Source organism: Canis aureus, chromosome 21, assembly GCF_053574225.1.
Source record: "Canis aureus isolate CA01 chromosome 21, VMU_Caureus_v.1.0, whole genome shotgun sequence".
Taxonomy (NCBI): Eukaryota; Metazoa; Chordata; class Mammalia; order Carnivora; family Canidae; genus Canis; species Canis aureus.
The window spans coordinates 16,009,396-16,030,772 of record NC_135631.1 but is presented as its reverse complement, the minus strand read 5'-3'; the positions used below and the strand labels follow the sequence as shown (position 1 = coordinate 16,030,772).

Below are 21,377 nucleotides of genomic sequence, written 5' to 3'. Positions count from 1 at the left end.
AAATAATAAAATCTTTTTAAAAAGCCTAGAGAAGTGGGAAAAAGGTATAGGTCAGGCTTGAATCTCTCTGGGGTGTGGGACTGTGGGCATCAGTATTTTTAACATGCCTCTTACAGATCTGAACAGTTGGTGAATAGACTATGAGGGTTCTAATGAACTGGGGCAGGGAGACTCAGTACACCACATTCCCTCATTTAACGCTCCATCACCCATTACCAGAATCCCTCCAGAATCCCTATGATTAGAGCCCAAATGTTCTCCATAATCTCCCCTGAGCAACAGCAACTGTCAGAAAGCAACATGATTAGCCTTGACATTTTGTGGTCTCTCATTCTAGAGTATTGAACATGGAGACCCTCCCACCCTGTTCTTCAGCAACCACACCCTCCCTGCTTTAGTGGGTCCTGAATCACAGACTATCTCTAACCCTTGTTTACTGAGTCTGGATAGGACCTGGGGTGAGTGGGGAAGTGGAAGCATATTGCATGAAGGATTTTTTCTTATGGCCCTCTATTTTGGAATTTTTTGGGGGAAAACAAAGGAATATATTCATTACTTGTGCCTCTCAGTTATGCTTCTCTATTACAGAATATATCAATATTTCTACTAGATCTAAAAAGAAAATCTTGTAGAATACATGGTTATCTGGCCAAATAATTATAAGAACCATCGCCTCAAACTATGAAGACATTAATGTCTTTATATAAGAAAGAAGTAACAAAATCTATCATACATACAGTGTATGTCGGTATGAAAATAGTATGCTTTAATTTGAATGAAAGTGTGCTATGAATTCTGTATAGTGCTGTTCAAATGTAGGCAATGTTAATATCACTATCACTATACCAATGTATTGATTTGGATATATTTCCAGGAAAGTCTGCTTCACCTCAGCAGTCTTGACATTGCCTCTTTTCCTAAATACAAAATAAAGAAAGAAAAGAAAGAAAGAAAGAAAGAAAGAAGAAAGAAAGAAAGAGAAAGAAAGAAAGAAAGAAAGAAAGAAAGAAAGAAAGAAAGAAAGAAAGAAAGACCAGCAGTTTAACTACTAAAATGATGTTAATCCTGGTACCATTTCTTTCTTTCACAAGCAGGGGTTCCCAGATCTGAGTGATGGCTGTTGAGAACTGCACTGTGATTACTGATTTCATACTCCTAGGACTTTCTGGCAGAAAAGATGTGCAGCAGGGGCTCTTTGTGCTCTTTCTGCTAGTTTACAGCACAACCATGATTGCCAATCTAGGGATGATCCTGCTGATCAAGCTGGACTCCAGGCTCCACACGCCCATGTATTATTTCCTGAGCAACCTGTCTCTCTGTGACGTCTGCTACTCCTCCACTGTCTCTCCCAAGATGCTGGCTGACTTCTTGTCTGAGCAAAAGAGAATTCCATATGATTTATGTGCAATTCAGATGTATTTTTTTGGGGTCTTTGCAGATGTGGAGTGTCTCATGTTGGCTGTCATGGCTTATGACCGGTATGTAGCCATTTGTAATCCACTTCTTTATACAATCGCCATGTCCAGGCAAATCTGCATCCAGCTTGTGTCCCTTGCCTACATCGTCGGTTTTGTGGATTCAGCAATCCACACCTGCTGCACATTTCGATTGTCGTTCTGCGATTCCAATATCATCAATCACTTTTTCTGTGACATCCCACCCTTGCTAGCCCTTTCCTCTTCAGATACATCCATCAATGAGATAGTGATGTTCACTTTCATTGGTTGCGTAGTGGGCTGCAGCATCATCACTGTTCTCCTCTCCTACAGCTATATCCTAACTACCATCCTTAGAATGAACTCAGCTGAAGGGAGACGCAAAGCCTTCTCTACATGTGCCTCCCACTTGACCGCAGTGGCTATATTTCACGGCACACTTCTGTTCATGTATTTCCGACCGAGCTCCAGTTACTCAATGGACACAGACAAAATGTCTTCTGTCTTCTACACTGTGGTCATCCCTATGTTAAACCCACTCATCTACAGCTTAAGGAATAAGGATGTGAAAGGTGCCCTGAAAAAAGCAATCAGCACTAAATTATGTTCTGGGTGAAGTTGTGTTTTTCACCCAAAAGTGTTTATTTAAAGATTCTGAGAGCTGAAGTATGGTCTTTTGACATCAATTCCTGTAGTCTCATCAATACAAGCTTCTAGATGTTTCCTACTATTTATCATTGTACCTAACCTGAATGTGGGGAGAGTCATTATTGATCTTATTTTTCTGTTTAAACTAAGAAAGAGTAGGACTAGGTTTGGTTGCTGATTTGCAAAAAAAGATCTTTTTATACCTGCCTTCTCTGTTCATAGAGATGGCTCAGTGAGATCACATGGGAATAGCAACTACTCTCCTCACATCAGTTAAACTTTTGCACTTAAACTTATGATATTTTTGAAGCCATGAATTCAATAAACTTGCCCAGCCAGAAGGTAGTATTAATGAGTTAAGCTGAGTTTGTTTGTATCCTTTCTAGGGACTGGTATCACCCTATAAACGTTCCATCATAGCACTTAGATGTATATCAGTAGTAAGTAAATACATAAGAATAAATAAAAAAATACTGTGCCCTAATTCAAAGTTCCATAAATGCAATGCCCTTTCCAGGATTGTTTACCAATATTTCTACTTTATTATTTACAAAGCTGAGCTCCAGATGTCATTTAAAACATTTATTAAATAAATGCATCTGTGTCTCCTGCAAAACTGATGCAAAGGAGCCTTTGCAAATTCACACACACCCACACTCACACACAAACATGCCAATACATACTCATACACTCACACAAACACACCCACACACAAACCTGACTTTTAAATATTATTCTAGTACGTTTGTCTTAGATTAAATCTTCCTGCACATCTTTTATTTTGGCCTACGCTGAAATAACTATCAGGGACAGATAACACTTGCAGTAAAAATCTTTTTGGACCATGTATTCCTCATCATTCTGGCCCAGTAAACATCTGAAGGAACAATTGCTCTTAATTTATGCTGCACCTCATTTGCACATTAGCCTGTGAATTTCCCTTCTTGCTCTTACTCTGGGGAGCAGATATGATGCTGTTGACAACTATACAGAAACTGTACAAAAGAAAATTGAGGGTCTTTACCTTGTCCAAATGCCACTGGAAAGATGACTCAGTCTCCCTTGATGTGTTCACAGCATTATACTAACAAAATAATAAAAAAAAAAACTAAAATTCCTAATTAATACAATTTAAGTGGAAAGGAAAATGTATTAATATTATGTTTAATGAAATAAAGACAAAGTAATATTTACATAGAATTCTATTTGTAATAATAGGATCCCTGTGCATCTATGAAATAAACACAATTTTAATTACTGAGTAGCTGATGTTAAGTAATCTTGTATCATTTCTATAAACTCAATTGCATATGTTATATGCACTGTCATCAAATAAGAATTAATTCACTTCTGAAAAACATAACAAGAGGTTCTCAAGAGTATTCATTTTATTTTAGGTCATTGTCAAGAAGAGAATATAGGAGCATTTTTTTTTTCTGGTTCCATGAGGAGAAAATAATGGCAGTACAAAGTTTTCCATTTAAATCTTCTTAAATATTTTTATAAGTTCCTTTAGTATTTAAAATGGGCTAAGTGTACTTCAAAATGCCATAGAATTAAATAACACATTTAAAAGTTGCAATTTTCAGCAAGTTACTAGTATTTCATTATCTATTGAGTAATTTAATTTACAACCTTAAATAATTTGTTGTTCATAGAATGTATTATATAACAGGACCTCTCCATCACTGTTGAAATCCCTTCCCATCACAATGTACTTTATTGAAATTGTATTAAATATATTCCTATCTGTAAAGATTAAACCTATCCATATTATACAAAATTGGATTCACTGGTCAGCTTTCATATATATATATATGTAAGAATAAAAGATATTCCCTTTTCTTCTTTATATTTTCTTTTAAAAACCTTCATATTATATATATATATATATAATATGAGTTTGATTTGCCAACATATAGCATAACACCTAGAGCTCATCCTGTCAAGTGCCCCCCTCAGTGTCGGTCAACCAGTCACCCCATCCTCCTGCCCACCTCCCCCTTCCACTACCCCTTGTTCGTTTCCCAGAGTTAGGAGTCTCTCATGTTTTGTTACCCTGTCTAATTTTTCACAGGAATTTTCTCTCCTTTCTCCTATAATCCCTTTCACTATTTTTTATATTCCCCATATGAATGAATAGCCTTTATAGATGGTCAGGAAACCAGGATTTTTTTTTGTTTTTGTTTATGCTTTATTTTCATTTTATTTTATTTTTTTAAGATTTTATTTATTTATTCATGAGAGACAGAGACAGAGAGAGAGGCAAAGACATAGGCAGAGGGAGAAGCAGGCTCCATGCAGGAAGCCCAATGTGGAATTCGATCCCAAGATTCTGGGGTCACACCCTGAGCCAAAGGCAAACGCTCAACTGCTGGGCCACCCAGGCATCCCCTTTATTTTCATTTTAAAGAATAGTAAAGATGAGAGAAATTTTAAGATAAGAACTGGAATTCAGAGAGAGACAGACCTGGTTCACATCTATATACTATCATTTACTTGTTAGCTGTGGGACTGTAGATTACTTGTTCTGTGAACACTAAGTGTCCTCATAGACATAGTTATTTTTATAACCAGGTATATATCTATTTATCTGAGGATGATAATGGAGTTTCTAAGATCACTCAGAGCCAACTAAGTCTCTCTCAAGAACTAAACCCTCAGGCTGCAAGAAAACATGGTATAATCCTTGGTGTCCTGTCATGAAATCGTATCTCCAAGATCCATTTTTATCTACTTGAGAGTCTGCTCACCCAGTTATTCAGATTCCAGTTGTACATCATGGCGCTCCCTGCCCAGATACCTTGGGACTTGTTTTTCCTGATACTACCTTCATTCCTCATTAGAGCTGAGCAAAGATTTCTTCACTACTACCCATGCTGGACACATCATTTCCATGTCCAGGCTAGATGCCTGAATCTGTACTTCTGAAATAAGTCTCAGACTTATTTGTCTCAGACTTATTGCCAAAAAACGATTTGTCTCAGACTTATTGCCAAAAAATGAGTTTAAATAACTAATCCCAGAATACCTATTTTATGTTATTTGTGCAGCTCTATCCCAAGAGCCACAGCTGAAATAGGATGTTGTTGGAGAAGGTCATGGAGAGGAGGTGATTACTGGTTGATCTGTTAGCTGGACTCAAGGAATCAAATGATCCTCACCCCTCCTCTGTCCTTGGAATGTACATTCTGCCTACAATTCCCACAGTTTGAATTGTTCCAAGGACATATCCTTGAGAGATCAATGTGTTGTTGACACCACCTGGACACTTTATATGACCAAGCTCAATTAAGGCCTCTGTATAAATTTTTAAGATTCTGGAGGGCAGGAGTGGAGATCTACTCATCTTTTGGCTACCCAAAATAAGCCCTCATACATAAGTTCATTGCACCTGCCACCTACCAATCTGGAGTTGTCTGTTTCTTTCTTCTGTCTCTCCCTACTTTCCATAGGGTTAGGGAGAGAGAGGAGAGGTTAATGAACCAGCATACACTTAACAACAAAGGAATCAATACCCATATGTTGTGATGAACCCATACACTGTGGTGAACATTTTCTACTAAGTGTTTAGGATGAAACACTTGCTTTTCATTGGCACTAGCTGACATTCCACTCTTCCCTATTGATAGCCCACACTGACCAGAGCTTTACCTCACCACTGAGCTATATGAACAAAAACCTACTTTTAAAGCCTGGAGCTGAGAATGGAACTGTGATGTTGGTTTATACCCCAACATGCATTTTCACTGTCATACGACTTTCTTGTCTAATTTGCCTTCTCTCCCATTATTCAACCTCTCCTTTGGTTCAGCACTTTCTTTAGGCTTTCAGCTATGATGTCTATTGGTCATGTCCCAACAGCCTACATAACTTTGATCCCACCATTTCTTGGCTTCTGATCCCATATTTGGTTGTCAGAGGATAGCCTCCTTCAGGAAGTTCAGCTGTTTGCTTAACAATCAAGAGATTTCAGACTGAAATAGTTTATGAGCCAGACTTTGATTTTGTTGATATTTGCAAATTGTTTTTTAATAAGTCACTATACTTGACAATATCATGCAATTGTCACATGTGTATACAGTACTCCTCCAGAGAAGGAAACAAACAAACAAACAAAAAAACTGCAAGAGAAATAGTTTCTGCCTGTTATAAGTGTATAATCCAAATTAAAAACAACAAATAGCAAATATATTTATTTCATTAAAACTTACTCAATAACTGCACTGGAGAAAATGTGATAAAGAGGTAAGGCATCAAATAAGGGACAATAGTTAATGATGAGTCTAGTAGAGGGATAAACACAAACTACAAGATTAGACAGAAAATTCTAAGAGTTTTAAAAGAAGTACCCTTAAGGTTCTAGTGAGGTTTAGGATGTTACTTACCATCTCTAATTGAAAGGGTATTAGAAAAAAATCATATAGAAGTTAAAATTTGAGGAAAATTTTTTTAGAGAGAATATAATTAGCTTAGCTGCAATGCACACATATTTACATGGAAATAAAAATTAATTGAAAAAGTCTTAGTTAATTGCATTTATTTTCTTCCGCAAAAGAAAGTTGTGATATTTTAATGGCTTATTCAATACTGAGAATAATTATGATAAAGTTTAGGATGGGAGAGAAAAGGAATAAGACTATGGACTATAGGACATTATGCAAAAGGTAAATCTACTCTGGAATATGTATTAAAAATGTGAAATTTAAAATAATAGAGAGAGAGATGTAATACAACGATATGATGGGATCTGGCTCTGATGTTAGGCCTGGGCAGTATTCTGTAGTTGAGACCTCATTACCTACAAATTTGGGAAACATTCATATTAAACTGACTTTCCCAACAGAACCAAAGTTCAAAGAACAGACATTATTGAAAAATTGTCAGGCTCAGTTTCATTCTTCCTTAAGAAAGCAATTTTCTGCCTATTACTTTCCTAAAGGCATTTTTGACGTCTTTGTTCCTTAGACTGTAAATTAAGGGGTTCAACATAGGTATGATCAATGTATAGAACACAGAGGTCACTTTGTCAATATCCAGCGAATGACCAGTGCTGGGGCGCAAATAAATAAAAATGAGGGTACCATGGTAGATCGTGACTACGGTCAGATGGGAGGCACAAGTGGAAAACCCTTTCTTTCTTCCTTCAGCAGACCCTGTTTTAAGAATAGCTGCTATGATGCAGACATAAGACAGAAGGACTGCTAGAAGACAGATAGCTTCCACCAAACCAGCAAAGACTACCAGAATGATGTCATGCATGTAAGTATCAGTGCAGGACAGAGAGAAGAGTGGGGAGATATCACAGAAGAAATGATTAATTTCTTTGGAGCAGAAAGACAGATGGAAGGTATTAGTAGTGTGAATAATTGAACTCATGGTACCTCCCAAAAATGCTCCAATGGCAAACTGGGAGCAAACCCTCTTGGACATAATAACCATATAAAGCAGAGGGTTGCAGATTGCTATGTACCGGTCATAAGCCATAGCAGCCAAGAGGAAAGATTCTGTGTCAACCAAAGAGCAGAAAAAATATAACTGTGCAGCACAGCCCTTGTAAGAAATGGTCTTTTCTTTGGAAACCAAGTCCACAAGTAATTTGGGGGCAATAACAGAAGAGTAACATACATCTACAAAGGACAATATACAGAGGAAAAAGTACATCGGGGTGTGCAAATGGGAACTAGTTGTGATTAATAAGATCATCCCAAGGTTCCCCATGAGGGTAACAGAGTAGATAAAAAGAAACATAACAAAAAGCACCCTCCAAAGTTCTGGATGGTCACTAAATCCCAAGAGAAAGAACTCAGACTTCACAGTGTGGTTCTCCAACTCCATTCTCCGCAGTGTCCCTGGACTTCTGAAGTGGTGGCACGATAGTGATGGCAATATTAACAACAACCTCAGCATTCACTAAAAAATAAGAAATAAAACAGTCAAAATAAATAGAAGAGGAATTCTAACTCCACGTGGGCATCCTCATAACATCTAGGCACATCTATAGCTCATGTAGTATCATGCATTATAAATTTTCATGACTCAAGCCGATGGCAGATGCTCAACCAACTGAGTCACACAGGCCCTTCAGATTTTTGCATTTTTAGTAAATTGAGAATGCATCACTTCTATTACTTAAAGAAATTGTTTTCCAAATTTAGGAGCACCATCATCAAATCAGTTGTTGAACTCCACTTTCTTCAACTCCCTCATCTTCCACCAATATCAAGGAATTGTGGTCAATCACATGGTTATATAGCAAACTGGAAAAATATCCCCTGTCCCCATTTGTGCTGTTTTTATTTTCACAACAGACAGCATTGCTGTTCCAGGTAAAACCCTGTATAAATAGAGGAGCAGAAGTTCTAACCTTACAATGTGGTTTCACCTCTGAGGAACTAAGGAACACCTTAGAGTTATTTGAAATCCACTGATAAAATAGAAAGAAGAAAGGTTATGCATTATTTATAAAAGTCACTGAATCCCAGCTCTTGTCACTCAGAAGTTGTGAGACCTCAGTCAGGTCAATGAACCATCGAATTTCCGTCCATCATCTAAAATATGAGAGTGATATAGTACCTTTCCCCTCAAACTGTAAGTGTTAAAGGAATGTCTTTCTGCAGATTAAGTCTCCTCACCATCTTGTTCCTTCATGGTTCTAAAGCTGGCAGCATAGCAATTCTGAGTCAATCCAGGCATCTGTTTTATTTTTTTGGAATTCAAGCTATGGAATACAACTAGAGACATCCTCATGCCTACAAAAATGTTAAATTCAATCCAGGCAATGTGATAATGCTATCCAGGAATGTTCCCATGCCCTCCACAGTGAAAAATTGTAAAATATATGGAAATTCCTCATGCACCTACCTCTATACCTTTCTGCCTTTCATTGCCCTTGCTCTGGTTTAGAAATCTATTAGACAACCAACAGCAACACACATGATACTTGTCTACAGACATACACATTTTATTCAGTGTACAGACAATCAATTGCCCTCCCTCCTGTGGAAAAAGTCAATTTTGTATCTATTTGTATATTTGTTTGTGAATTCTTTATCTATAATCCTTTGCATTATCTTTTATACCAGTTGGAACAGTTAAATGAATGAATCAATGAATGAATGAAGTAAAATCATTGACACAGTTCCAATTTATATTTGTATAAAAGTCACAATTCTTAGACATATATATGTGTATGGATGATTGAATAAAATTGTTCTTTAGGGATCCCTGGGTGGCGCAGCGGTTTGGCCCCTGCCTTTGGCCCGGGGAGCGATCCTGGAGACCCGGGATCGAATCCCACGTCGGGCTCCCGGTGCATGGAGCCTGCTTCTCCCTCTGCCTGTGTCTCTGCCTCTCTGTCTCTCTCTGTGTGACTATCATGAATAAATAAATAAAATCTTTAAAAAAAATGTTCTTTACTATTTCATATCTCACACAACCTTTTTCCTCCTTTAATCACTATTGTAAACCTGCATCACTCTCTTTAGGTTTCACTCTATGACCTTCTCACTGTCAGAAAATGATTTCTACCTTGTAGAGAAAAATACCCGATAGCGAAGAAGTATGTGCTCATCTTTCTCATCAAGTCATCATATAAGCCTTTGGGTTCATCAGTGACTTCCTCTCGCCCTTCCTTTCTTTTCTCGGAATATCGTGCTCTGCCACTCTGAAGTTAATCCCTTTAACTGTGCATCCAATTCTGACTATCTGCATCAATTAAGATACTTATCCTATTATTACAAATCTTTCCTTTATAAACTTGCAGCATATCACATTGAAGTCAATTTCACCTTTAAATATAATATTCTGTATCTACTTCCATTTATTTTCTTTCCTTTTTTCAATATTTTCTTACAGACATCTACACTGGTTTCCAGTTTCTCACTTCAGCCTACCGATAGGATTTTTATCCCAACAATTTAAAGTCCTTTTTGTTTCAATCCCAAACTACATCCTAGCTGTCAAATCCAGAGATTTTCAGTAGGTAATAAACTCTATTTCTCTATTCCATTAATAGTTTTGATCTCTCCTTTCTTCTTAACATCGCCTCATCTTTCAGTTTCTAGATTTCTCTCTTGATTTCAGTCCTTCTCAACCTCCTTCATACATGGTGGCACTTTCCTAGGGCTTCATTTTCAACCTACTTCTCTCCTCACTATTATATACTCTCCCTATATAATTCTGTGCCTTTTCTTACAATGCCAAATATATAGTGATAATTTTCACGTACCCATTCCAAAACATGGGTCCAACTCAAAGAGAGCTATCAAACAGGCACATGTGCATTTCAGCATGCTTAAAACAAAAATGTAATTACCATCACTTCCTACAATTTACGCCTATTCTATCCCTATCTTGGTATATATTTCTCCCACCTCCACTGATAGTCCAAATAAGAAACATTCTCTAGCTAAAAACTGAACAAGAACAATTGATTCAATCTGCAAAACATGGCAAATATCCAATGTTTCCTTCTTATCATCACTGACATTCCATTATTCCATCATCCCTCGTTTTCCTCAATTGAACCTCTTAATTGTCCCAATTCCCTCTAATTAATTCCCTTCCTGCTTCCAAACATGATCCAAAATGTATCCATAAACCACTGTGAGAGCTTTTACCTGTATATATTTTTTTATTTTATTTTATTTTTTTTAATTTTTATTTATTTATGATAGTCACAGAGAGAGAGAGAGGCAGAGACATAGGCAGAGGGAGAAGCAGGCTCCATGCACCGGGACCCCGACGTGGGATTCGATCCCGGGTCTCCAGGATCGCGCCCTGGGGCGAAGGCAGGCGCCAAACCGCTGCGCCACCCAGGGATCCCGCTTTTACCTGTATAAAATAGATTTTGTATTATTTTGCTGTTCTTAAACCCTTAAATTATTTCCTGTCCCCTACAAGCTTAGCTTTTAAAAATACTTAGTTTTCACATATATTCCCATTTTTATCTCCTATATTCCATCTCACTCCAAACACTTTGCTTTAAAAAAAAAAAGTGTTAACTGGAGAAAGAAGCATCTTGGAGCTCTTTGGAGTTTTTCTTTCCTGAAATACATATGGCATCCTCCTTAAAAAATATGGACTGTCATTGAGTGACAGCCCATCTGCTCCTATTGACGAATATGAAAGGCAAGATTGTCAGTTGACCTAAAAGTGGAACAATGCCACTATTATGAAAAGAAAAATATATAGCCAGTGTCTAGAAAGGCAAGGTGGATGAAAATGCTTCTTTGCCATGCTATTCACTCTTTTGGGAAACATGAAAAATGACTATTAAAAAGTAGACATGAAAGAAAGGGGCTTACCTTTAGGGACAATGCTTAAATAAGCTTGGTGTCTGAGCCATGGAGAACAGTCACTGCTGAAGCTATTTTCTACCAAATGCCTTATTTCTAACCATAGAAGTAAAGGTACTGAAGAAACCCATTTATATAGAGATTATTTACTTGTAATAATCTTCATGGATGTTATATGCTTTAAGACTGAAAAAGACTTTCAAAATTAAAAAAAAAATATGAATGTCATTGGGACAATAGCAGGGGAAAGGAATATAAGATAAAAAAATTAAGAAGAGTCTGAAGAGGAGCCAAATCTGTTCTATGCACTTGGCAGGTGAGAACAAAAATGAATGTATGCTTTCTTTTTGTTTCCTCAAAGCCACTCCCCTAACCCTACCCCAGTCCTATTACCTATGTATTGATACTTGTTTGTATCAACACATTACCACATGATAGAATAAGTAATATGGTATACAAGTTGAGTTAGCCTTAATTTATATCTCAGTCTGCTCAACTTAAAAAAAGATAATAGGCAATGAACACTTTGTTTATAGTTAGATTTCTTTTTTTTAAATTTTTTCTTGATTATATTCTTTGATTATATATGTTTAAAATTGCCTCTCCTTTTTGGTGTATAAGTCTATGAACTTTATTTTTATTTTTTTTCCCTTTTTTTTTTTTTTTATTGGTGGTGGAGGTTCCTCAAAGAGTTAAAAATAGACCTGCCCTACGACCCAGCAATTGCACTGTTGGGAATTTACCCCAAAGATACAGATGCAATGAAACGCCGGGACACCTGCACCCCGATGTTTATAGCAGCAATGTCCACAATAGCCAAACTGTGGAAGGAGCCTCGGTGTCCATCGAAAGATGAGTGGATAAAGAAGATGTGGTTTATGTATATAGTTAGATTTCTAATTAGAGTCCAGTGATGCTGAAGATTGTCTTAAGAAAACCATCCATTAAATGTACTTCGTTGTTGTTGATAGTGCTGTTTTTGTTGGAAATATCTTTAGGATTAAGACCTGTGTTATTCTAGGCATGTGTATTCTCAAAACATCAGTTTCCTGGGTGTAAAACAAAAGACTATGAGATGAACTCTTTAAAAACCTGTCCAACTCTGATATCCCAGGATTATGTGAAGAGTACGTACCAGATCTCTCTTTCATGTTCCTGCTTGCTACGCTGTTGTCAGTGTCAGTTCATTTTTCATTGGAAAAATTAGATTTGATGGCTAGAGAGTTAAAAAATTGACCCATTGCAACATTTTCCATAATCCATTTAGGCAGGCCTTTTGTGTTCATAGAAGAAATCTGTGCCTCCTTTAGGAAGGTACTGGTTTCTTAGGCTAACACAAGACCTTTTATATTTTGCATCCAGTCTTTTGAGGTTAGCTTTCAGATCTCACTTAGGATCCCAGGAACATACACTCTCATATGCAAATCCCAGTGGGAAAGATATGTGACAAACAGTTCTACTGAGGAATTGGTTAATCAACACAAAATGAAATGATGAAATTTGTTTTTCTACATGTTGAGGATGTATCAAAGAAAAATATGTTTCTGGTTTTGAAATGGCAGATTATTATGTATAAAATTTTATTATGTTATTTGCTGTCTAATTTGATTTAACTAGGGATGCCTGGGTGGCTCAGTGATTGAGTGTCTGCCTTCAACTCAGGGCATGATCCCACAGTTCCAGGATCGAGTCCCCCATCAGGCTCCCTGAATGGAGGCTGCTTCTCCTCCCTCTGCCTATGTCTCTGCTTCTCTCTGTTTCTCTCATGAATAAATAAATAAAAATCTTAAAAAAAAGAAAAGAAAAATAATTTGATTTAACCAACTCAGAGAAATTTATCAAACAATTATCAGAGTATTATCCTAGGTGATAGGATAGGAGAATAAATTAGAAAGAAGCAAAAATATATCTATCTGGCTGTTGAACATAGGAGACCTTGAAATTCAAGTATCAGTGGAAAACCAATTATGAATGAAGTTAATGACTTTGATATGTGTTATTTACTAGTATAATTCTAGCCATCCAAGGCCAGAATAGATCAGAGAATTTTTTTTTTTTTTAATAAATACATCTATTTGGAGCATGTGGCTGGCTCAGTTGATGAGCATGCAACTCTTGATCTCAAGGTCATGAGTTCGATCCACACTGTGGCAGTGGAGATTCCTTAAATAAATAAACTTTAAAAATTACATCTACTCTATGAAAGTGTATGCCAGGTAGCAAAACAGAAAAGCGGATAACTTACACTGCACATTTAAGAATTTTGCCAACTACAGATTAGTGAATGAGAGATGGTAAAAGAAGCAACATAAGCAATTGCACAAGGATTGGAAATTGTGTGGCATGATTGTAGACATGAAAATGAGATTTAGAGACAATGTGTTGCCTCATGAAGAGAAATAAGACTAGATGTGCGTTTGTGTTTTTGTGTAGGGAGGGGTTGTATAGATTATCTATCTATCTATCTATCTATCTATCTCATCTATCAGTCATCTATCTATCACCTATCTATCTTGGGAAAGAGAATAACGAACAGATTTGAGTTTTTATATGGCCAGGGGATTACTATCAATAAAAAGAAACTTCTTTACCAATAATTCCAGCAGAATCTCACAGTTAGGTCACTAGTTCATTAACTACTCAGAAACCAATCACTGTGTCTCTTGCTGACTGGCTGTGAACACTTTGTCAAATCCCTTTGGTTGCCTGCTGGGGAACATCATCAAAAGACATGACTACAGAATAACCCATGAACCTGACTCAGCATTCAGAGGGTCCTCACCTTCCCCCTTGTCTTTGAAATGTAGGTTCTCCCTGCCTTTGCCCCTCCCAGAGGCTGCTCTAAGAACTTAGGCTTGGGATAGTGATATGGCGTTAAGAATACCTGCATGAATGTCCACAATAGCCAAACTGTGGAAGGAGCCTCGGTGTCTATAGAAAGATGAATGAATAAAGATGTGATCTGTATATACAATGGAATATTACTCAGCCATTAGAAACAACAAATACCCACCATTTGCTTCAACATGGATGGAACTGGAGTGTATTATGCTGAGTGAAATAAGTCAATCGGAGAAGGACAAACATTATATGGTCTCATTCATTTGGGAAATATAAAAAATAGTGAAAGGGAATAAAGGAGAAAGGAGAAAAAAATGAGTGGAAATATCAGAGAGGGAGACAGAACATGAGAGACTCCTAACTCTGGGAAATGAACAAGGGGTGGTGGAAGGGGAGGTTAGCAGGGGGTGGGGGTGACTGGGTGACAGGCTCTGAGGGGGGCACTTGATGGGATGAGCACTGGGTGTTATGCTATATGTTGGCAAATTGAACTCCGATAAAAAAATAAAATTAAAAAAAAAGAGATACCTGCATGGTGTTGACTGAACACAGGGTCTTTTTACAAACTTTTAGGATTTGATGAGTCAGTGTAGGGATCCATAGGGATCCATTTGTCTTGTTGTTGTCCAAGGCAAGCCTCATATATAAATTCCCTTTGTTTATTAAAACTGGTACCTATCAACCCAGAGTGGCCTGCCTCTTTCTTCCAGTCTCTCCCTGCCCTCCAAATAAAGGGGCCAGGATTTTGATGGAATCTTGTCTCGTATTAAGATCTTTCATCCATTTTGAGTTTATCTTTGTGTATGGTGTAAGACAATGGTTTAGTTTTATTCTTCTGCATGTGGCTGTCCAGTTTTCCCAGCACCATTTATTGAAGAGACCGTCTTTTTTCCAGTGGATAGTCTTTCCTCCTTTGTCGAATATTAGTTGACCATAAAGTTGAGGGTCCACTTCTGGATTCTCTATTCTTCAAAGTCCTAGAGAAGAACACAGGCAACGCCCTTTTTGAACTTGGCCACAGTAACTTCTTGCAAAATACATCCATGAAGGCAAGAGAAACAAAAGCAAAAATGAACTATTGGGTCTTCATCAAGATAAGAAGCTTTTGTACAGCAAAAGAAACAGTCAACAAAACTAAAAGACAACCTACAGAATGGGAAAAGATATTCGCAAATGATGTATCAGATAAAGGGCTAGTATCCAAGATTTATAAAGAACTTATTAAACACAACACCCAAGAAACGAACAATCCAATCATGAAATGGGCAAAAGACATGAACAGAAATCTCATTTGCTTCGACGTGGATGGAACTGGAGGGTATTATGCTAAGTGAAATAAGTCAATCGGAGAAGGACAAACATTATATGGTCTCATTCATTTGGGGAATATAAATGATAGTGAAAGGGAATAGAGGGGAAGGGAGAAGAAATGGATGGGAAATATCACAAAGGGAGACAGAACATGAAAGACTCCTCTCTGGGAAACGAACTAGGGATGGTGGAAGGGGAGGAGGGTGGGGGTGGGGGTGAATGGGTGGCGGGCACTGAGGGGGGCACTTATTATTAAGTTATTCTGTATATTGGCAAATTGAACACCAATAAAAAATAAACTTATTATTAAAAATAAAAAAATAAAAAGAAATCTCACAAAGGAAGACATAGACATGGCCAACAAGCACATGAGAAAATGCTCTGCATCACTTGCCTTCAGGGAAATACAAATCAAAACCACAATGAGATACCACCTCACACCGGTGAGAATGGTGAAAATTAACAAGGCAGGAAACAACAAATGTCGGAGAGGATGCGGAGAAAGGGGAACCCTCTTGCACTGTTAGTGGGAATGTGAACTGGTGCAGCCACTCTGGAAAACTGAGTGGAGGTTCCTCAAAGAGTTTAAAATAGATCTGCCCTACAACCCAGCAATTGCACTGCTGGGGATTTACACCAAAGATACAGATGCAGTGAAACACCGGGACACCTGCACCCCGATATTTCTAGCAGCAATGTCCACAATAGCCAAACTGTGGAAGGAGCCTTGGTGTCCATCGAAAGATGAATGGATAAAAAAGATGTGTTCTATGTATACAATGGAATATTGCTCAGCCATTAGAAACGACAAATACCCACCATTTGCTTCAACGTGGATGGAATTGGAGGGTATTATGCTGAGTGAAATAAGTCAATCGGAGAAGGACAAACATTATATGGTCTCATTCATTTGGGGAATATAAAAAATAGTGAAAGGGAATAAAGGGGAAAGGAGAAAAAATGAGTGGGAAATATCAGAAAGTGAGACAGAACATGAGAGACTCCTAACTCTAGGAAACTAACAAGGGGTGGTAGAAAGGGAGGTGGTTGGGGGTGGGGTGGGGGTGAATGGGTGACGGGCACTGAGGGGGGCACTTGATGGGATGAGCACTGGGTGTTATTCTATATGTTGGCAAATTGGGCACCAATAAAAAATAAAAAATAATAAAAAAACAAACAAATAAAGGGCCAGTTTTTAATTACACACGAGAAGCTCCCAAAAGGGTTGCAAATCAACAGTGCAAGTAGAGAGAACTACCAAGAATAGGAGCGGCTGAATCCCTACCAGAAAACTTACAGGCAATTAGTAAGAGAATAAGAATTACATATCAACTCCCATAGTTTACAAGTGAGGGTGTGATCAGATTGTATGAATGAAATAAAACCATTTATATAAATATAAAATAAAATTTAAGTGGTTGTTTTTCATATATGTTTGCAAAGCACTCAATGTAACTTGATTATCTCCAGATAACTGGGGATGTTACCTATGGAGTCACTTTGGGAGGGAGAAAGAAACTTGAAACATTTTGTGAAGCTGACTGTAAATCAGACTTCCCTTTTGTTAATAAAACAAATCAGTCTTTGGGTATGAAAATTATGTCTGTTTCTTAGGATATGGAGACAAGTAGTTACCCAGGCTCAAGTGAGCTACCCTATATCCCTGAGGCCCTAAAACCCAAGGTCTCTGAAGGGGATATTGCAGATTCTGAAGAGAGATCAAGTTACTAAGTGGCTAAACTGTCAGCTCCTGGATGCTGAAAAGGCTTTTCAAACACTGGGAAACTCAATATTGAGCTTTCCTCTGAGGAGACTAGAATTCTTGTATATGGATGCCTGCTAGTGTCCAATGACTCCAACTCAGGTGATTCTGCTCTCTAGGGGATATTTGGCAATGTTGGGAGACACTCTGCCTATCACAAATGTGGGGATGGGTGGTAAAGGCAACTAATGGGTAGAGGCCAGAGATGCTGCTAGCCATCTCATAATTCACACATAGAACAGGATTATCTAGAGCAAAAGGCCAAGAGTGCCAAGGTGGAGAAACTATTCTAGTTGGAAGACCAAAGGTAAAAGATGTTTCTCTCACCTTCATTTTAAAATCCAAGCTCTCATGAGTGATGTGGGAGTGGGAAATCTCACTCCATTTACAATATTTGAAAAGCAATACAGAGCCATGTTTTCATCATATGCACTACATAACTCCATTCTATTAGTTATTATTTATTAATTTATTAAAAGAAATAACGAGTAGATGTCTTTGCAGGTATACTGGAATACTTCTAAATAACTTGCCCTCAAAAAAAATTTTTTTAGGAAATCACTGACCTCTACCTCTGAGGCCAATAATATATTATGCTAATTAATTGAATTTAAATAACAGTTTAAAAAAGAAGCATTAGAAACAGTGCATTTTGTGAGCCAGGTTTTTGCAGTTATTTTTGTCACTACATTTAGGTTCAGAGATAACTATGAGGCTTGCAGCTTATCATGTTTATATTTGAAAGAATCAAAGTTAAGCAAGTTTAACTATTTTACTCAAATCACTCTTGAGGATCTGAATCTGAACCCACCTGTTTAATCCCAAGTCTAGGGCCCATCTTACTTCACTAAACCAACAAGGACATATGTTACTTAAAATAAGTGATCTCAATAAAAATATAAACAATAATTAATATAGATTGAAATCCTGAGAAAGTGAGAAAACAAATGAAATATTAACATTGCAGGGATGCAGGAATAACGAATCATACTTCAGCCTTTAAAAGGCGGGTATGTTGGGATGGCTGGGTGGCTCAGCAGTTGAGCATCTGTCTTTGGCCCAGGGCATGATCACAGGATCCCAGATCAAGTCCCATATCGGACTCTTTCAGGAAGCCTGCTTCTCCCTCTGCCTGTGTTTCTGCCTCTCTCTCTGTCTCTCATGAATAAATAAATAAAATCTTTAAAAAAAATAAATAAAAGGTGGGTATGTTAAGTTTGAAAATGGACTTTTATATATATCAAATTCTAATCTCTGGAAACTGTAAATGCCACCTTATTTGGGGGAAGGTTGTTTGCAGATATGATTAGGGAAAAGATCTTAAGATCAGGAGATCTTAAAGATTACCTGGTAGGGTGTAAATGCCTTCACAGGTGACCTTACAAGAAAAAGGGAGACTATTTCACACACACACACACACACACACACACACACACACGAGAAAATGTAGGAAAGATGGAGAGCAGAGAAGTCTGAGGATGCAAACCTTGAAGACTGAAGTAATACAACTACAAGCCAAAGAATGCCTGTGGCCCCCCAGAAACTGGAAGAGCTAAGAAAAGCATTGTCCCCTCAGCTGGCACATTGATTTTGGCCCAGTGACAGTGATTTCAAATTTTTCCCTCAAGAACTGTAAGAGAATAAAAATCTATTGTTTTAAGCCATCAAATTTATAGTAATTTTTTTCAGAAGCCATATGAAACTAATGCAATCAATAGGTTTAAAATGTAATAGACTTGAAAATATAGTAAATGCCTAAAATAATATCAGGCAAAACAAAAAAGAATATTAACAAAAACATAAACTTAATAAAGGTAAGGCATCAAATACATGATATACTTATTTGATCAAGATTTAAGATAGAATAAATAACAAAAGGTAAAACTAAAAGTAACAATAGTAATAACAGCAAATACTTTATTAGTCACTTATACCATATATAGTGTTAAGAATTTATGATACATCATTTAATTTTCATGGAAATCTTATGAAAAAATATGAGAAAGTTTTTTTAACTTATTTTATTAAAGTATAGCTGACATACAATGTTATATTAGTTTCAGGGGTACAACATCATGATTTGACAATCATGTACATTACACAATGCTTCCGTGATAAATGTGCTTATCATTCATCAACACACAAGATTATTATATTATTGACTGTATTCCCTTTACTGTACTATCCATCCCAGTGAATTATTTATTTTATAACTAGCAGTTCGTGCTTCTTAATCTCCCTAAAAGAAGTTGTAAGAGTTCTAAAGTTCAAATTGAACTCCAATTAAAAAAAATTAAATAAATAAACTCTTTAAAAATTTTAAAAAAGAGTTCTAAAGTTATAATATAGTGTTGGAAAAAGTAATTAAAAACAAAAATTAATACACAGAAATTTTACTCTAAATTTTCATTTAAAAACATTAATATCAGGCAGATGTACACTCATTGCATATTAAAAGAAATTAAGTCAATTTAGTAAAAAAAAGGCTGAATGCTTTAATGATGATGAAAATACATGTCTATCTATGTGCACTTTGTTAGAAATATATTGAAGTCATCTCAAACCAAGATATTGAGTCTAACAATACCAACCCAAACCCATTGAAAACAATTAGAGATTGGGGCACCTGGGTGGCTCAGTGGTTGAGTGTCTGCTTTTGGCTCAGGTCCTGATCCCAGGGTCCTGAGATTCAATCCCAAATCGGGCTCCCTGCAGGGAGCTTGCTTCTCCCTCTGACTGTGTCTCTCTGCCTCTCTCTCTCTCTGTGTCTCTCACAAATAAATAAATCTTGACTGTGTCTCTCTGCCTCTCTCTCTCTCTGTGTCTCTCACAAATAAATAAATAAATCTTAAAAATCAATTAAAGATTGGATAAGGGCAACAAAGCCACTAAATGTATATGAATTATTCATAAAAGAGATAATATATGGCTTAATAAGATAATCAAGTGGAAATTCAAAAAGCAGGCATAAGTCCTCCAGCTCATGGAATTATTCCCTACTTTGTTTTTCTTTCTTTTTTTTCTTTCTTTCTTTATTTTTCTTTCGTTATTTTATTTTTATTTCACATCCACCCCAAATCAGCCACTCATTAAAAGTTTTTGGTGAAACTCTGAGTCTTGTCAAGAAAATAGTTTTTCAAAGGGTACTCTAGATCGCAATACTTTCTTGAGAGCTTCTTTCACATCCTTGTTCCTCAGACTATAGATGAGAGGGTTCAGCATGGGAATCACTATGGTGTAGAACACCGTGGCCACCTTGTCAGTATCCATACTGTTGCCAGAACTGGGCCGACAATAATTGAAAAGGATTGTTCCATGGAAGACAAGGATGGCTGTGAAGTGAGAAGCACAGGTGGAAAAGGCTTTGCGCCTTCCCTCTGCAGAGCGCATCCTCAGGATGGTGATGAGAATCAGCAAATAGGAGGTGAGGATGATCATGATGGTGATGATCTCGTTGAAGGTGGCCACGATGGACACCATGAGTTCATTCATAGTGACATCAGAGCAAGCAAGAGATAAGAGAGGGGGTAGATCACAAAAGAAGTGGTTAATCACATCTGATCTATAGGATGGGATCTGAAGGGCTAAACACAAGTGGATCAGAGAACAGGCCGTCCCACAGAGGTAGCAGCAGGACACCAGCTCCATACAGAGATTCTGGGACATGGTGACCATGTACAGCAGTGGGTTGCAGATGGCCACGAAGCGGTCATAGGCCATCACAGCCAACAGGAAGACCTCAGTTACCACACATGTACAAAATAAATAGAACTGCACCATGCAACCGAGGAAGGAGATGGCTTTGTCCCTGTTTAAGATATTGGGCAGCATCTTTGGCACGATGATCGTGGAGTAGCAAAAATCCACAAAGGACAAGTGGCTGAGGAAAAAGTACATGGGAGTGTGAAGCTGAGAGCTGACCTGGATCACTGCGATCATGCCCAGATTTCCCAAAACCGTGACTCCATAGATGAGAAGAAACAGCAGGAAGAGGAAGACTCTCAGCTCTGGGGCATCTGCTAATCCAAGCAGAATGAATTCTGTCGCACTGGTGCAGTTCTCTTCCCCCGTTTCTGCCAT

At 37.5% G+C, this 21,377-nt stretch overlaps 3 protein-coding genes across 3 annotated transcripts; 1 reads left to right on the top strand and 2 right to left on the bottom strand.

The window, feature by feature from the left end:
* Positions 1 to 1,079: 1,079 nt before the first annotated feature.
* LOC144293325 (olfactory receptor 5W2-like) lies at positions 1,080 to 2,052 on the top strand. The gene has a single exon (XM_077864410.1). It carries the CDS (start codon positions 1,114 to 1,116, stop codon positions 2,050 to 2,052), a length of 939 nt encoding a protein of 312 aa, XP_077720536.1. The 5' UTR covers positions 1,080 to 1,113.
* Positions 2,053 to 6,989: 4,937 nt separating this feature from the next.
* LOC144293324 (olfactory receptor 5I1-like) lies at positions 6,990 to 7,994 on the bottom strand. Its single transcript, XM_077864409.1, has one exon. The coding sequence runs from the start codon at positions 7,992 to 7,994 to the stop codon at positions 6,990 to 6,992; it is 1,005 nt and encodes a 334-aa protein (XP_077720535.1).
* A 12,423-nt stretch (positions 7,995 to 20,417) lies between these two features.
* Positions 20,418 to 21,377, bottom strand: LOC144293164 (olfactory receptor 5L1-like). The gene has a single exon (XM_077864286.1). It carries the CDS (start codon positions 21,375 to 21,377, stop codon positions 20,418 to 20,420), a length of 960 nt encoding a protein of 319 aa, XP_077720412.1.

What these genes read in the sequence shown, in the direction of transcription:
- LOC144293164 (XM_077864286.1), bottom strand. Translation starts at nt 21,377, where the DNA reads ATGGCAGAAACGGGGGAAGAGAACTGCACCAGTGCGACAGAATTCATT.
- LOC144293325 (XM_077864410.1), top strand. Translation starts at nt 1,114, where the DNA reads ATGGCTGTTGAGAACTGCACTGTGATTACTGATTTCATACTCCTAGGA.
- LOC144293324 (XM_077864409.1), bottom strand. Translation starts at nt 7,994, where the DNA reads ATGCTGAGGTTGTTGTTAATATTGCCATCACTATCGTGCCACCACTTC.